This window comes from Glycine soja, chromosome 8 (genome assembly GCF_004193775.1).
Source record: "Glycine soja cultivar W05 chromosome 8, ASM419377v2, whole genome shotgun sequence".
NCBI lineage: Eukaryota > Viridiplantae > Streptophyta > Magnoliopsida > Fabales > Fabaceae > Glycine > Glycine soja.
Genome location: NC_041009.1, coordinates 2,904,893 through 2,921,246, shown reverse-complemented (window position 1 = coordinate 2,921,246; position 16,354 = coordinate 2,904,893). Strand labels below are relative to the sequence as shown.

Here is a 16,354-nt window from a genome sequence, read left to right as displayed (position 1 = left end):
GGGTCTGACTGAGTTTCATGGAGTGTTGTGCGATTTGGGGTTTGATGCGAAGTGTTGCGCGATTCAGAGGGTCTAACTGAGGTTTCATGGAGTGTCTGCGATTCGGTCTTTCATGTGAAGATGCTTGCACATCCCCAAATTTGTTTGAACGAGTTTTCGTCGAGTGTCGCGCGATTCAGAGGGTTTGACCGAGGTTTCATGGAATGTTGTGCGATTCGGGATTTGATGCAAAGAGGCTCGCACGATCCCAAATTGGAGGTCCTGCAATTCGGTCTTTGATGTGAATATGGTTCACAAAATACTGCTTCTATAACATCATCATCATAATCTCGAACGTAGAACTCTAATATTGATGAAAATCTAAAGAAAGTGAAACGTGAATGAATAAAGCGATCAAATTTTAGAAGGTTCTTCTGCGTCGAAGATCTGAAAAAGGACGAAGTCGTATGTGTAAAAAGGAATGCAGAAGACTGAGGCATTTGGAAGTGAATATCACTCAATTGAAATGTATTGTATAGAATTTTGGAAGATGGTAAGTATCACTCAATAAAAGAATGCTCTTCTTCTTCCACATCATCATTTTCGCTGACGTGACGATGTAATATGGAATAGGTCACCTTTTATATATTATAAATAGATGCCCTGCATTATATATCCAAAGGAGTTTCTTCTTTTGTTCCATCAACAAAACAAGTATCTCCATATATGCTACAGGCTAGATGAGGAAGTTATATATGTTGCTCGTTACTCAAAATACGAACTTAATATTAATTAACATATACATGTCTTATACGTACATCTAGCTAGCTGTTGATGTAAAATACTTTTTATGCAGTTGCAGACACAATTATGATTTTCAAAATCTTAATCGCGATCTTTCCTATCAAGTTTTTGTTGGCACATGCATCCGCTTGCAAAATAAGTTACATTTCTACTATTTAATCCATCTGAAGTTTTATTAATTGATTTATCAACTATTTATGCTTAGTAAAATAAATCAGGCAATCAAAAACTCTTTGAAAATGTCAATTTAAGAGGAAGCATTCTTCCCAAATTGATCAATATGCATCAGTACTGGTAAAATCAATCGAGCCTATCTCAAATAGTATATTTATAAGATGTGTGCTTTCCAATATTTAATTACAAGCCCGATGGAAGAATGAAAGTTCCTGTCGGTACTGATTAAAAAATTAAAAAAAGAAAATTTTTAATGTAAAAATTATAAAAGAACACAAAAAATAATCATAAATAACGCAATGTTATGCTTTCCAATGAAAAAACTTTTTTCCTTTTTAGTTCCTTTTAAGAACGAAGAACACTGCAAATATATTTATTGCATCAAAGCATCATCATAGCACGCTGCTGATCACAGGATGATGCTCCTTTTGGGTAGCAGACCCTAACACATTACTTTCACAACACAAGTAAATGATTATTTATTTTATACACAATCTCATTTTCATGGTGCCTAAGATGCATGGACTAATTAAACAACAACGTCAGTCTGATAGGCAGTGTCCTGTCCACAGCTAAATTGGGTACCCACAAAATGGCCTTGCTGCCAAGGAAATGGCAAACAGGGTTAATTTCAGGATCAACTCCCATGGTTTCACGAAGCATTTACTGATTCATGGTCGAAGTATCCGAGTGGCAAACGACAGTGTCCTAGTTTTGGTTCCATCACCAGCCACCATTGGAACAATGAAAGCTGTTGTTCCATGGACTACATGGCAATAAAACACTGCCGTTCTGAAATTGAGCCTATGACACATCACTGCTTTGCCTCCAAGATTTTGCACTCCTTCCACAGTGTATTGCTCTTGCTTGTCCACAAAGGGAACTTGAAAGTACTTGAATGTTCTTTCCCAGCTTTGAAATGGCGAAACCGATTAATGCTCTCAAGGATTTTGCACAAAAACTTGCGTTCTCCCTCAACGTGCTCTCTCATCATGCATATATCAGCAAAAGTGTGTCCTTTTTCTATGTCTTTGATTTCCAAGCCCTTTAACCATGCGAATACAGTAAAAGGTTGTGTAAAGGGACTCTTGCTGAATTGTACATTCATTGTTTTCTCGGGATGAAGGTCCTCTTCATAGAAGAAGGTTTTCGGGTACTGCGTATCAACAATTTGCATGGGGAGATTATCAATTTCAACACCTGTATCGTAATAATAATAAAAAATATATATATCTATTTTTCTTCTCGTGTTTGCTACTTCGCAATCACATGCAACACAAACCAAACCTGACATTCTAACACGCTAAGAACAAATAAACAAGAATCAATCATCTAGAGTTGATGATTCATCAAGATGCAACAAACCTTCAGGGCCAGGCTTTACAAGGTCTCTAAGTGCACTGGGAATGGGAGTGTTTGGCTAAACAGCATGCCAAAAATCTTCGTCTGGGAGCGATGATTGGGCATGGCATTCTCTTGCAAGAGCAAGCTGCTACAACATATATACATTAGCATAAGTCTCATGTCTTAACAATATCATTGTACTGGCACATGGAATGATAGAAATAGAGCATAATGTTGATTTTTTTTATTCATAGAAAATAATCCAACTCAGGTATTTAGAAATTTATACTAATTCTTATATATACTTGTTGTTTAAGTTTCTGATCACGTTAGAAAAAGTAGTTAAAGTTGACAAGGGCATGAAAATTGAAAATAAAAGGCTTCATAGCCCTAATTAACACTAATTACAGCGAAGAGAACAGAAATAGAGATCACTAAGAAATGAAGTTCCATTTTTGCAATAAATGAGGGATAGCGGAAAATTTGTGATCCCAACTCCTGCAGGGATGATGACATATATAGTGGCTAGGTTTGGATTGTTAGCTCTTGAAAAATATTAGAGTGGACGCTCGGAAGACTAGTTTTATGTTATTTTATTTTGAAAAGGGATGTTTAATTAGAAAACTAGATTCCATATAAAATATACCTTAAATTCTAGGATTTTTAAATATTTTTTATCCGTAAAAATTAAAAATAATATTAAAAGATTTATAATAATTTATAAATTATTCTCAACTAATGAGTTAGATCTATTGACTTTTAACACTTTCTTAAACAAATTAAATTGTAAAATTGAAAAAGAATGTATTACTTTATTTATTCAAGTTTAAAAAAGATGGAAAACAATAAATTGTCCATTAATTAAGTGTTTTTTTCTGTATTATTAATTTTCATTTAATTAACTACTGTTTATTTATTTAAATTAAAAATATACTTTAGTAATAATTAGTATTCATTTTTTAATGTTTTTTATATATAAAATATATATTTTTTTTAATATATAAAATATAACATATATTTTATATATTTTCAAAAATAATTTTTTTATATTTTTTAATATGAGGTTTAAAATCAATCATGTGAATTTTAAATATGTAATTATTCAAAAATAATTTCATTATTTATAGTAATCCTACTTGATTTGGAATCTTTATAAAATAATAAAAATATTTTCCTCTCAATAACTTCAAACTACCATAATTAGATATCTTTATCTATATACTAAGTACTTAATGGTGTATCTATTTATACATTATTCTTACAAATTATAAAAAATCTCTCAACTATCTTAACTTTATCGTTCTCTCAACTTTATCTTCGTAACTTTCAATCACTTTTAATATACCCTATTTTATCTTTATTTTTATATTTAGTTTCAAATTTCAATATTTATTTTTAAAAATATCAATAATTAAAAATAATCTTATATCATAGTTTAAAATGTTTATTAGAAATTTAAATATAATTTATATATTTAAAAGTATATATATCTTAATATATTTTAATCATAATAAAATTTATAATTAAAAATATTTATTTGTCATATATTTCTTATTATATACAAAACAAATATTTATATTTTTCAATTCAAAGACTAAAAAAATATTTAATTATATAAATTAATATATGAGTCACTCTTAGTATGCCTCTAGTGTCGTTTCTCGTGTCCTGCATTTAAATTAATTAATATTACAAGAGTCACTCTGTTTGCATAAACAAATAGGTAGGGGTAGTAAAGAAATGTATATAGTGACAAAATAGCAACGTTAATTATATGTTGCAGAATGCTCGACAACAAGATAGTAGTACGTACTACGCCTATGGCATGGGTGCTGCCACTGCAAAGTTCCCATAAGTGTAGCTCAATTGCATGTCACCCTTATTTCTCTAGTATCCTTACTAAGCATACAATGAAGTTTTACAATGTTTATTAAGTTACGTACTATCATTTTAGATCTTGATTGAGCAATGGCTTGGGCCTGTTCATATTTAATTTGGTGTTGGAAAATTGATTCTAGATTCAGAATTGGACCTCGCGTGGTCTGCATAACCAAATCCATCGCAAAGAAATGTATTGATGAAAGTGAACAAATACAGGACGCCATTATGTGTATAAAATATGAATTAAAATGGGTCAATTTCATCGAGTTTCTGAAACTATCCCAAATCTGCAGCGGCGTGAAAAGGAAACAAAAAAAGAAAAGAAGAAGAAGAAGGATAAGCAATCATTTCAAGTTTTATATTGGCACATTTGGGTAGGGAGGATACGATAACGTTTTGAGTGGATCTCGTTACGTAAGGAAACTGCTTCCACTGTCTCTCTCCAAGCTGCAAGCCTCAACAAGACAACAACAAACAAACATGACTGATAAAAAAAACAAATAAAGGTTACATAATTATAAATTTCATACTTAAATATATTTATTCTTATCATAAAATTCATAAAAATTTTAATATATTTTTCATTCTCATAAAATTATAATGTGCTATTTTTTTAATTTATCTAAAACAATTTGTTGAGCGGAAGCACTTTGAGTGGAACAGAAATTTTCCAAAAGTTTTTAAAAAATAAGTAGAGAGAGTACTGCAAGCTTGTTTTATTATTTGTTAAATAAGAAAAATAAATTTTTTAAATAATTAAGATAAAATCTAATATATGAAATAATTTAAAGCAATAAATAACCTATAATTTTAACTTTAGTGATTAAGATTTTTTTTTTCTATCTCCTCACAAAAACATAAGTCCATAGTTGTTTTTTTTAGTGTTAGCTAGTAACAGCCACAATAATATGTATGTAGAGAGAAGAGGAAAGATTCACTTATTCTATTCAGAGTTACTTTTTATTTTGACCACAACACAACAATTCATGATGGACAAAATCCAATTGAGGATATGTAAAATGCAATACTGACGGGTCCCTTTTCCAGGCAGAAAAGGCATTTGGTCATGGTGCTTGTATTTGAAATTCAGAGGGAGCTTATGTTGCTGCAAAGGCATTTGGTCATGGTGCTTGTATTTGAAATTCAGAGGGTGCTTATGTTGCTGCAAGAACGTCTGTAAATACTGGTATGCCACCAGTAGTTGAAGCAGAAGCATCCTCCTTGCTAGAAGCCATTTTGTGGGCTAAGGAGTTGTACTTTTTGAAATAGATTGCAAGCATCTATTTGACCGTTTGCATGCGCCAACATCATTAGATAATGAATTGGGAGCTTGTACTTGGCGCAGAACAAGGAAGGGACTTCTGAAAATGGTCCTGAAACACAAGCAATCTCATCAAATCGGACCAAGATGCAAGTAAATATAATTACCCTTTTTTATAAGATTTTATTTCAATCATTTTCTGCATTAAATATTTTTTTACTAAATTAAATGTCATGAATTGTCTCTTTTTCACTTCTACATGGAGATCGGAGAAGATAAATAAACTCTCATCAATAATGTTAATCTCATCAATAATGTTAAGAATAAATTTAATGTTAATACCCAAATTTAACCAATTTTTTAATAGTTAAGCATAAATGAGTCACCAACTTTATAAATAAAAAACGGGAGAGAGTACGTACTTTAAACAATGATTTTGTTTCAAATTGCTTTTAGTTTGTTTTACCGTTAATTCTATTTAGTAACTAAGGTTTTATAATATTTAGAATTGGGTAGATAAATTAAATTTTGAATGTAGTTGAAATATGACAACCTAAAGAACTCTTTTTTTTTATTATTTACTTTCGTGTCACAAACTTTAGAAATTTTACCACAAACTTATAAACTTGATGAATGACCTCTTAAAAAGAAAGAATCAATGATTTTAGTTTATTATTATATTTAATTTCATAAGATATATACTAGTTAATTTTTTACTAAACTAATTTTAGATAACTTTTAATAATAAAAATTAGTCATTTGTTGATTTTGATTATAATGTGTTTAGTACTTTAGTTTTAGCCTTCCCCGAATAATTTATTTTGGTTACGTCCATGCATGTTATAATCTATTATTTATTGTACCATTAGGATATGATGACATAATTTTGTCTCTTTTCCTATCTTGTTACTTGGTGTATTTTTTATCTTGAGAGTAGGGGTAGAAATATGTCAGATCAGGCTTTAAAAAATTTGAGCCTAGCCTATGATGAATTTTTTAGGCCTGAGCCTGACCTATAGCCTATCAAATCAAAGACTTTTATTTTAGTTCGACCTGACCTTTTTAAAAGTTTAGCCTGACCTGATAGCCTTTTTATATTTGTTTGCTTTGGGATAGAAAAATAGGAAAGTTAATGAAAAAGGAAACGTTAACCAGAGGGAAAGCAGTAATATACAGACACCTAAATTGTAATTAAAATCTTACTTGATTATAGGAATAAAAGTTATGGAGCAATAATATGTAATCAAGTAAAAATAATTGTATCCAAAAAATAATATAGTATAAATTGGTACCAAATATATATAGGCCAACCTATCAAGCTTATAAGACTTTTTAACAAGTTTAAGTCTCGTCTATTTAATTTAATAAACTTTTAAAAAAGTCTGAACCTAATCTTTTAATTAAATATGTCAGTTTAGACCAGACTTTATGTAGGTCAGGACGTAGGCCCTTGTAGACCGGCCTGGCCTATTTCCACTCTACTTGAGAGTGGAGTTGGATTTGAATTTAGGAGGACCATTCTAGATGACCAGGTAAGAGAATGTATAATAATAAAATATGTAATCATGCCTAGGTGGTGGTTCATGCAAAATATATTTTATTTATTGTTTTAACGAGATAATTAAAGGTCTAGATAAAATGCATTATTTTAATTTTTTTGTTTTAGACAAAATAAATTATTTGATTTCTTAAAAAAATGAAAGTATGCAACTAATCATGTCTAGCTCGTGGTTCATGCAAACATATTTTATTCATTGTTTTAACGAGATAAAGGTCTAGATAAAATGCATTATTTTAATTTTTTTGTTTTAGACAAAATAAATCATTTGATTCCTTAAAAAAATGCAAGTATGCAACTAATCATGTCTAGCTCGTGGTTCATGCAAAACATATTTTATTCATTGTTTTAACGAGATAAAGGTCTAGATAAAATGCATTATTTTAATTTTTTTGTTTAAGGGAAGGACCCAAGGGAGAAGACAAATACTGTGCAGAATCCTTGGAAACCCTAATGAACTTTGTCATTTCAAAGCTTGGAAAGAACGTTCAGGCATTTTCAAGCTCCTTCTTGAGTAAGCAAGAGGAATACACAGTGGAGGGAGTGCATAATCTTGGAGGCAAAGCAGTGATGTGTCATAGGTTGAATTTCCAAAAGGCTGTGTTTTACTGCCATGAAGTCCATGAAACAACAGCTTTCATGGTTCCATTGCTTGCCGGTGATGGAACCAAAACTCAGGCACTTGCTGTTTGCCACTTTGATACTTCGGTCTTGAACTTTGAATTGTTCCGTCAAATAATGAAAGTTGATCCTGGAACTAACCCTCTTTGCCATTTCCTTGGAAACAAGTCCATTTTGTGGGTTCCCAATTTAGCCACGGAGGGTGCCTCTCAGACTAAAATTGTTGTTTAATTAGTGCATCTTGGGCACCATCAGAAATGTGTGTATTATAAATAAATTATAATGTGATGTTGTGTATTTCTGCCCGCCGGCACTACCCTTTTTAGCTTAGAGCTGGAAATGGAGCTACGAACCTACGTGTACTGTTGTTAGTTTGGTACCCCACCGAAGCATGATTCATCTCGTGATCGACATGCTTTCATGATGTTGTGATCATTAATAATGCAATAAAAATGTACCGTGTTTCATGTTCTAATACTTTTTTCTCTCCCTAATATATTTGATTTAATATAAAAATTGATCTTAATCTTTTGATGATTCTTATCAACCCTCCTATATGGATGTTCAATAGAGTCTAATAGCTGATGCTTTAGGCATCTCTTTTCTTCATTGCAATTCAGCATAAAAAATATATATTTGATTTAATATTTTTATTTTTCAAAAAAAATTATATTAAAAAAGAATACATACCAAAAGTATCAGAATATTAATTAATAGAATGAAAGGAACATATAAAAGGAGTAAAAAAAAATCCAGAGTTGGAGTCCTCTTTTCTGGACTAAGCACACTGAGAGAAGCTGGAAGTCTCTATAAATTATTTATCTTATTAAATCTTTCAGAGTCAGATGTTCTTCTGGTATCCAACCAGCCTTAAATAATGGAGTTTCGTCAGCTAGGTTTTCTTTCAGCTCTTTTCCTAGTAAGCTTGTATCTTTCTTTAATTAATTAGTTGAATGCTTTTTGCTTAGAAATGTTTTAAGTTCAAAGAAAAAACACTTATTTTTAAAAGCTCTTGCTTAATGGATTATTTCTTTAATACTACTATGAGTTATATAGACCAAACACAGTTTAATAAAGAGTGAGGCTTCTTATAGCATTATTTATCTCAAACTTTCTTCCATCATGCATGTGCATGCTTAAAATATTGCAATATACAGGACTACAATTTTTTTTAGGATAATTGACTCTTTCAAATTGAAAGAATTAGATTAAAAATGAAAAAAAAAATCCTTTCATTATATGTTGATTGTTTGGCAAGTGTACCAAAATGTCTAAATAGTAAAGACTCAAAAGTCCGAATGTCAATTTCCGCACACTACTAAAAAAATTGGTTTCTACGACACAGTAACCACATCGGTCCTCCTAAACCGATGTGGTATAATAAGCAGTGCCAATTTCATAATTGTAAAGTTAGAAAACGAAGACGGTGATATACAAACTGGTCTTTGAATTGCAGAAACACTACTTTGACGACGTTGCTTTGGTGAACACCGTTGTGTTTGGCACGACATTATAGTCACGTGACTGGAACAACACTCTCATGACCTCAGAAGACTTAGTTGTGCGCCCTAGCTATGTGAAGATTAGTTGAACAACACTCTCGTCACTCAGTTCGCATCGTGACTCAGCTCTCTCCATTCCTCAGTCATCGTCACTCCTTTGTCACCCCGACTTACGGTGGTCATCGTGACTCAGGTCACTCCTTCCGTGGTGGCGCACCCCTAGCCTATCGTGACTCAGGTCACCCCTTCCCCGCGTGTTTGCCTAAACTGAACCCTAGTTTTGTTGTAAGCTTTATTTTTTGTCCCTCTTTGACATTTGTAGTTATTTTTCGTTTTCATTCTTTTATTGAAAAAAGACAAAGAAGAAAACAAACTACTTCTTGTGATTTTAAAGAAATTATTAAAATTTGATGTTCATGAAGCTGATTTATTTTTTATTCGAATTGTTTTGGAGTCAATTTCAGGTCCGTTTTCCGCTCAACCCTCCAACAATTTTGCATTTCTTTGTTATTTTTAGGCAAGAGGGAGAAATGAAGTGATGTAGAGGCAATGTATATGGTCAATTAAATTTGTATGGAAGTGCTTTTCTGCTGAAGATAGACCTTGACAAGCAAATAGTATCTCGGTATTACACTCTCTTCTGTATTTGGAATAATCTAGATTCTTCTAACTGTTTTGATTTTCGAAACTATCTTAGACTCTTGGTCATAGTGGCATTGCTACATTCTATCTCCTTGAATGATGTATGGGCTTGTATTTAGTAGTATTTCTGAACAATGCTGAACCTATGTGAAATTGTAGGAAGAACACTTTATCCTTTTATCAAAGTATTTAGTATTATGTAGTAGTATTTAGTAGTATTTTCTACCCATGTTGAACCTCTTGGTCATACTTTTGATTTTTTTATGAAAGAATGAACATTATAGTTAAGTGTTTAGTAGTATTTAGTAGTATTTCTGAACCAATGGAGTTGTTCATATGATTTATCAATGTATTTACTAGTATTTTCTTATTGCTTTAGATATCTTCAATGATTTAAGTTCATCTATCAACTTTTGAATTTGTTAAAAGGAGTTGTTCATGCTCCAATGGAGGTCTTGTATCCGGTAACTATTTTGTTTCCCAGATTTATTTGTTTTGATTATTGATGGTGTCAACGTATTATCCCTACCTTATAAAGATACATATTCTATGAGGAAAGAAATGGATATGTATTAAATTGCATGTTTCTTGTTAATATTATATACTCTTTGATGATAATAACTCTCATAGCAAAATTACTGTATTTTGACTACAGGCAGGGTTGCCTTTGGTACAGCAATTCCTCTATATATTATAAACCAAAGCAAATTTATGTTGTTTGTTTGTGGTTTTAATTGTTTATCAGATTAAACTACCTTTTGAAAAACTCATACATGCTTTGAAAAACTTCCCCGAGGATGCAATAAATCCAGATACATTGTTACCACTAGCTTATTCTATCTAGGTCCTCTTCCTTTCTCTAACTCCTTGTTACGGACTATGAATGATATGAATTGGAGCAAGATGCACATTTTCCTTCACTTAATAACTTCTACATACATTTTTTTTGTCAAACTCAAAGTTACTTTCAAACTTGAATGTTACATAATTTGTTACTTTTAAATCTCGTATTTATTGATTTATTGATGTGATTAATCAAGTGATAACTGTATTACTGATACATTCTCTTAACTGCATTAAATCTGTGAGTAAAAAATGTGTCTCCACATAGTTTTTTGCACAGTCTGAGCAAAAAAGGTTTTAGTGGGCAATGGGCCAAACATTTGTTTTACCTTGATCATTGTAGCTACTCTTTTACCTTTGTCAAATAGTTGGACTAGGGATTAAACATTTATTATCTTGAACATGCAGCTCAAATATAGAGCATGGCCTATATACCCTTTTAATTTGGCAGTTTCCATGCCAAGATAGTTGGACTTGACTTTTTTATTTGGCAGTGTCCCTACTCTTTTACCTTCTTGGTAGACACCATGATGCATACATATTTTTTCAATAATGGCCATTACAATAATGCATGACTATGATGTTACTAGACTATGTAATATTTATTCAAGTCAGATATAATTTTACATCTGCATTATGGTTTGCATCAGATATCCTATCGTTTAGAAGAATTGAAACAAGAGTATGAGAAGAAGAAGGGAAAGATAAGATGATCTGGAGAACTTTCTAAAAAGCCAATGCTTCATTCCTAGTGACCAGACAACTGAAGCAAGAGCTTATGCAGACATTTGTTAGACATAGAACTACTGGTAAATCTTAGAGAAGGACCTGAAGGTCTATCTTTCCTGCTGAGAATTAATCTAGTGTGAAAATCATACCCTCAAATTCCATGTTGCTTCATTGGATAGTGGTACACTACAACTGCTTCCAAGACTTGAAACATCTGATCCTACAGGCAATGGTGTTTGCTCCAAACCATGATTGTATAATGTGCTTAGAAGAGACAAAGTTGTGTTGTTACATTTGGACCTATTATTAGAATTTATGAAACCTCTGTCAGGTTGGTCAATTATCTTAATATTGAGAAAAGATTGTGATATTCATAACCAACTCCTTCAACTCTTGAGGTGAAATAAAATTTCATGAAGCAACATATATAATAAGCATGAGTATAAATTAACAAATATGGAGATAAATAAATTAACAAAAATATATAATGACTTTATTTGTTAAAATTAGCATATTTTAAGTTTTTGGGTGATACACGTTCAAATGATGCCTTTGAGTTATAACCCTAACTCTTATGCTTATTTTTCTCTAGGATATGTTTTGTTGCTGTTAACCAAGGACTAACAATATATTTTAAAATGCCTACATGTATCCCTAAAGTGAGACAATGTGATTATTTAAACAAAGGAACATTCCGAAGACACAAATTCATCAACCTTGTTAATTAAGCCTAACAAAAATTCACATTTACTTAAAATTATATAAAAGTTCAACTTTCACACAAGTGTGTGTGCGTGTCTGTGCATTTGGTTTCTGACTTATAAAATGTCAATATTAAAGAAGAGGATAGAAATCAAACACCTGTCTATTAGATTTGAATTTAAATTCCAATGACTAATTTGAATTTAATACAAAAAGCAATTTGCATATGAAGAAATATAAATTGTTTACATACCATCATTTGGATGCACCTCTCTGCTAATCTCCTTTTTCTTTCCAAGTTACATTGTGCTTTTGCATTGTCTACCCCCTTTTCATATTTTTGCACATATCTTTTGAATATTTTTTAGTAGAATTATTTTTTACAACTGGAAAATCTACACATTAGAAAAATAAATATATCACAAAAGTGAAGATAAAAATAACAAAACTCAGTATTAAAAGTCTTGCCTGTGTGTAGGACCAAAACTTTGAAGTATGCGATTGTGGAAAGGCTCTTACTATACAATGCAGTATGCGATTGGGGGAGTGTCCTGTGATTCGGTCTTTCATGTGAAGATGCTTGCACATCCCCAAATTCGTTTGACCGAGTTTTCATCGAGTGTCACACGATTCAGAGGGTCTGACTGAGGTTTCATGGAGTGTCTGCGATTGGGAGAGTATCCTGCGATTCAGTCTTTCATGTGAAGATGCTTGCACATCCCCAAATTCGTTTGACCTAATTTTCATTGAGTGTCGCGCGATTCGAAGGGTCTAACCGAGGTTTCATGGAGTGTCGTGCGATTTGAAGGGTTTGACTAAGGTTTCATGAAGTGTCTGCGATTGGGAGAATGTTCTGCGATTCGGTCTTTCATGTGAAGATGCTTGCACATCCCCAAATTCATTTCACCGAGCTTTCATCGAGTGTCGTGCAATTTGGAGGATCTGACCGAGGTTTCATGGAGTGTCATGTGATCCAGGGTTTGATGCGAAGAGGCTCACACAACCCCAAATTCGTCTGATTGAGGTTATCCTCGATTGCCCATATGTGATTGGAGACCCTGCAATTCGGCCTTTGATGTGAATATGGTTCACGAAATATTGCTGCTATAGCATCATCATCATAATCGCGAACGTAGAATCTCTAATATTGACGAAAATCTAAAGAAAGTGAAACACGAATGAATGAAGTGATCGAATTTCAGAAGATTCTTCTGCGCCGAAGATCTGGGAGAGGACGAAGTTGTATGTGAAAAACCTTGAGATGAAGAACAGGTACATAGAAGGGCATGCTGAAGACTGGGGCATTTGAAGGTGAGTATCACTCAATTGAAATGTATTGTATAAGGTTTTGGAAGATTGTGAGTATCACTCAATAAAAGAATACTATTCTTCTTCCACCTCATCATTTTTGCTGACGTGATAACTTATATGGAATAGCTCAACTTTTATATATTATAAATAGATTAGTACTCATTGTCGGGCTAATGAGCCAATAAACAGGTGAAGAATATTTTCCATTTGTTGAGAATGTGCTATAGCTAAAATTTGATCTCAAAATTGACTGAGTAGTTTTAAAAAGAAATTATAAAAAAAGTTGTTAAATTTAAGTAATTTTAGCAAGACATTCTCTTGCACCTTTCTTATTACACTTTTTACTCTTGATTGAGATTTATTAAAATACAGTCTCACGTAATTTTATGATCGATCAGAATAAATTTTAGTCAAAACAAATAGTGCTAAAAAGAGAATGCTATTAAATTTTCTTTAAAATATGAATATTTTTTTAGAATAAATATGAATACCATTTTATATTATACAAGTAAGAAAGAAGATAAATTAGACATAAAGTTAATGATATTTTAGTTAGTTAATTGGTTTGAAAAAAAATGGCAATAGTAATGGAGATATGGAATGATGGTATTCAAACTGCATGTTTTAGCTTTTCATTAATATTTTGATCTCTTAGCTACCAAATTTTAAGATTTTCGATAAAATTTAGTCAATAGTAGAGAGTGTGTTAGATAGTTAGAGAGTATTTTGCTAACATTTTTCTTGAGTATTAAACTACCATTTCTATAGTGATGCTGTGATTGCATTGTTTGCTCCCAGTACAAACTCTGCAGAGCAACGGGGATGGGGAGATAACACAAAACTAGGACTCAATTCAGCAAGATATGATGCAGGGAGATTTTAGCTTGAAAGTTCAAACAAACTGGTGTAGGCTATCCTCGAAGGGTCAATTGCAAGTTGAAATTATTGTCTCTGCAGTATATCTTTTATTGCCTGAAACATTTGACTTCTTATGGTGTGACCCTCGTTAGCCACACACATTGATTTTGTTAGGATCACGTTTTGGTGGCCGGTGCTCCACCACAGACTGTAAATACATGTTATGTAAAAAAGAGTGATTCTTAATATTCTGAGTGTAACACATCAAACGGTTTATATCTTTCTGTACTTAATCCAATGGCATATATTCAATTTGTGTTTTATTTTCAAGGGAGATAATAAAATTGTTGTCATGGTAGTAATGATTTTTATTACAGCTGATTGATTGGTTGAGGTGAAATAAGGGGAACATGGTTTAATTTATGTAACCATTGTATAAAAAATGGGATTCCTCATTCCTGCAATGTCCTCTTTCCACGGCTGTAAACTGAGTTGATCATTTAGGCCTATCAAGTGGTTCACTTTTTGTCTGTTTGGTAGGATTTTGGATTATGAGCTTTTGATTAACAAAATGTAAGGATTCAGACATCAAGATATGAAAAGAAAAAGAAAAAAAAAAGAGGTTGGTATAATATAGGTTTTCTTTAAGCCTGTCATCAATAGGAAGAAATATTAGTGATACTTGTTATCATGAGCTATTGGTCTCAAATCAACAACTGTCACTGCATGTAGACTACAATGTATACACACTCAAAAGCTCCCTTCCTATTCAGACTCTTTTTTCCCCCTCCTATCAAGTGTTTCTACACCTTAACTATGTGTGACTAATCCCTGTTTCGGCATTTGATGCTGATATATGGTGCTCTTAGTCTGATAATATAAATTGTCAATTGAGTCACTTCTTGTGGTCTATTATTCCTGAGACTAATCTTGTTAAACAAGCATTTACAAATGAATTTAATAATTATCTTGTTTAATCACCTGTTCTATCATTATGCCAAGCTAGCTATACTCTATAGGTTATTAAAAATAGAGGAGGAAGTGGAGGCATGTCTTTCTCACTTCTTTTTGAAATACAATGTTTGATGCTTTAGTAGTTTAGTTGCCTTGCTCCTTCCCATATTTTATTATTTATGTCAAACATTAGCATTTTTTAATTTAAGAAAAAAATATTAGCTTCACTTGTAACTCAAAGTTTTCCACTCTTTCCGTTTTTGGTATATTATATAGATAGAATTTTAATGTGATTAGTAGACTAGGAGCCATAGCTAGTTAATTATTTGCTTCTATGCCATGTCAATTGTCTCCAAAGTCAAATTAGCACTTGCTAGAATTTCTTCATACGTTCAAGTGACTACTCAAGTCGTCTCCAAGTCTTCCAATACAGAATTCTCAAAGTCTTCTACAGTCACATCAGTATGTCATTCAATGCTTTTCAAATATTCTTAGGGAGAAGACCCCAGAAAAACATGAATAATTGCTATATTTCCTTTTAGTGAAAAAATGGTTTCCTTTTCTTGGAAAATAATGGTGTGGATGTTACTTCACAATTGTGTAGTAGAATTGAAATAATACCAAAATCGGTTAAAGTTGGCTCTGTGATGAACTAAGGGAATATGGGAATATTTTACTTTTGATGCGTTGATCACGTTTGACATTTTCTTAAATTAAGGATCACTAATAAAGTTGTTTGCGCTATGTAACTCATACAACTTTCTATATACATTTTAAAAAATTGACCGATCTTGCTGTTATATGTCATGATTTTCGATTCAATTTATACAATCTTGGTTATATCGATCATTTTGATGGTTACTTCTTCATTAAAATTTTATTTATTGGTTATCTACCTAGCTAGCTATTACAGATTCATGAATGTGCATGTGTAGATAGGAATTCTGTTAGCTGTCATCTGTCTCTATATACATTTTGAAATTTAACGCATACAACTCTCTAACATGCTTACAGCCATATTGAATCAATAATATAGCGAACGTGTAACTGATATTTCATCTAGTGTTACTAAAGTTTCTTGTTTTACTATTTTAACAGTGGCCAATAATTTACATATATAGAGGGTTAATGTTATCTACATGCACTTCTCCAACTATCTTCTCTGAATATCATTTTTCAAATTTTACAAAA

The 16,354-nt window shown here is 32.0% G+C and overlaps 1 protein-coding gene and 1 pseudogene across 1 annotated transcript; one reads left to right on the top strand and one right to left on the bottom strand.

Moving 5' to 3' along the window:
• Positions 1 to 1,265: 1,265 nt before the first annotated feature.
• On the bottom strand, positions 1,266 to 2,134 carry LOC114424733 (annotated as a pseudogene).
• Positions 2,135 to 7,378: 5,244 nt separating this feature from the next.
• Positions 7,379 to 8,099, top strand: LOC114424344 (embryonic abundant protein USP92-like). Its single transcript, XM_028391185.1, has one exon. It carries the CDS (start codon positions 7,455 to 7,457, stop codon positions 7,851 to 7,853), a length of 399 nt encoding a protein of 132 aa, XP_028246986.1. The 5' UTR covers positions 7,379 to 7,454; the 3' UTR covers positions 7,854 to 8,099.
• The last annotated feature ends 8,255 nt before the right edge of the window (positions 8,100 to 16,354 follow it).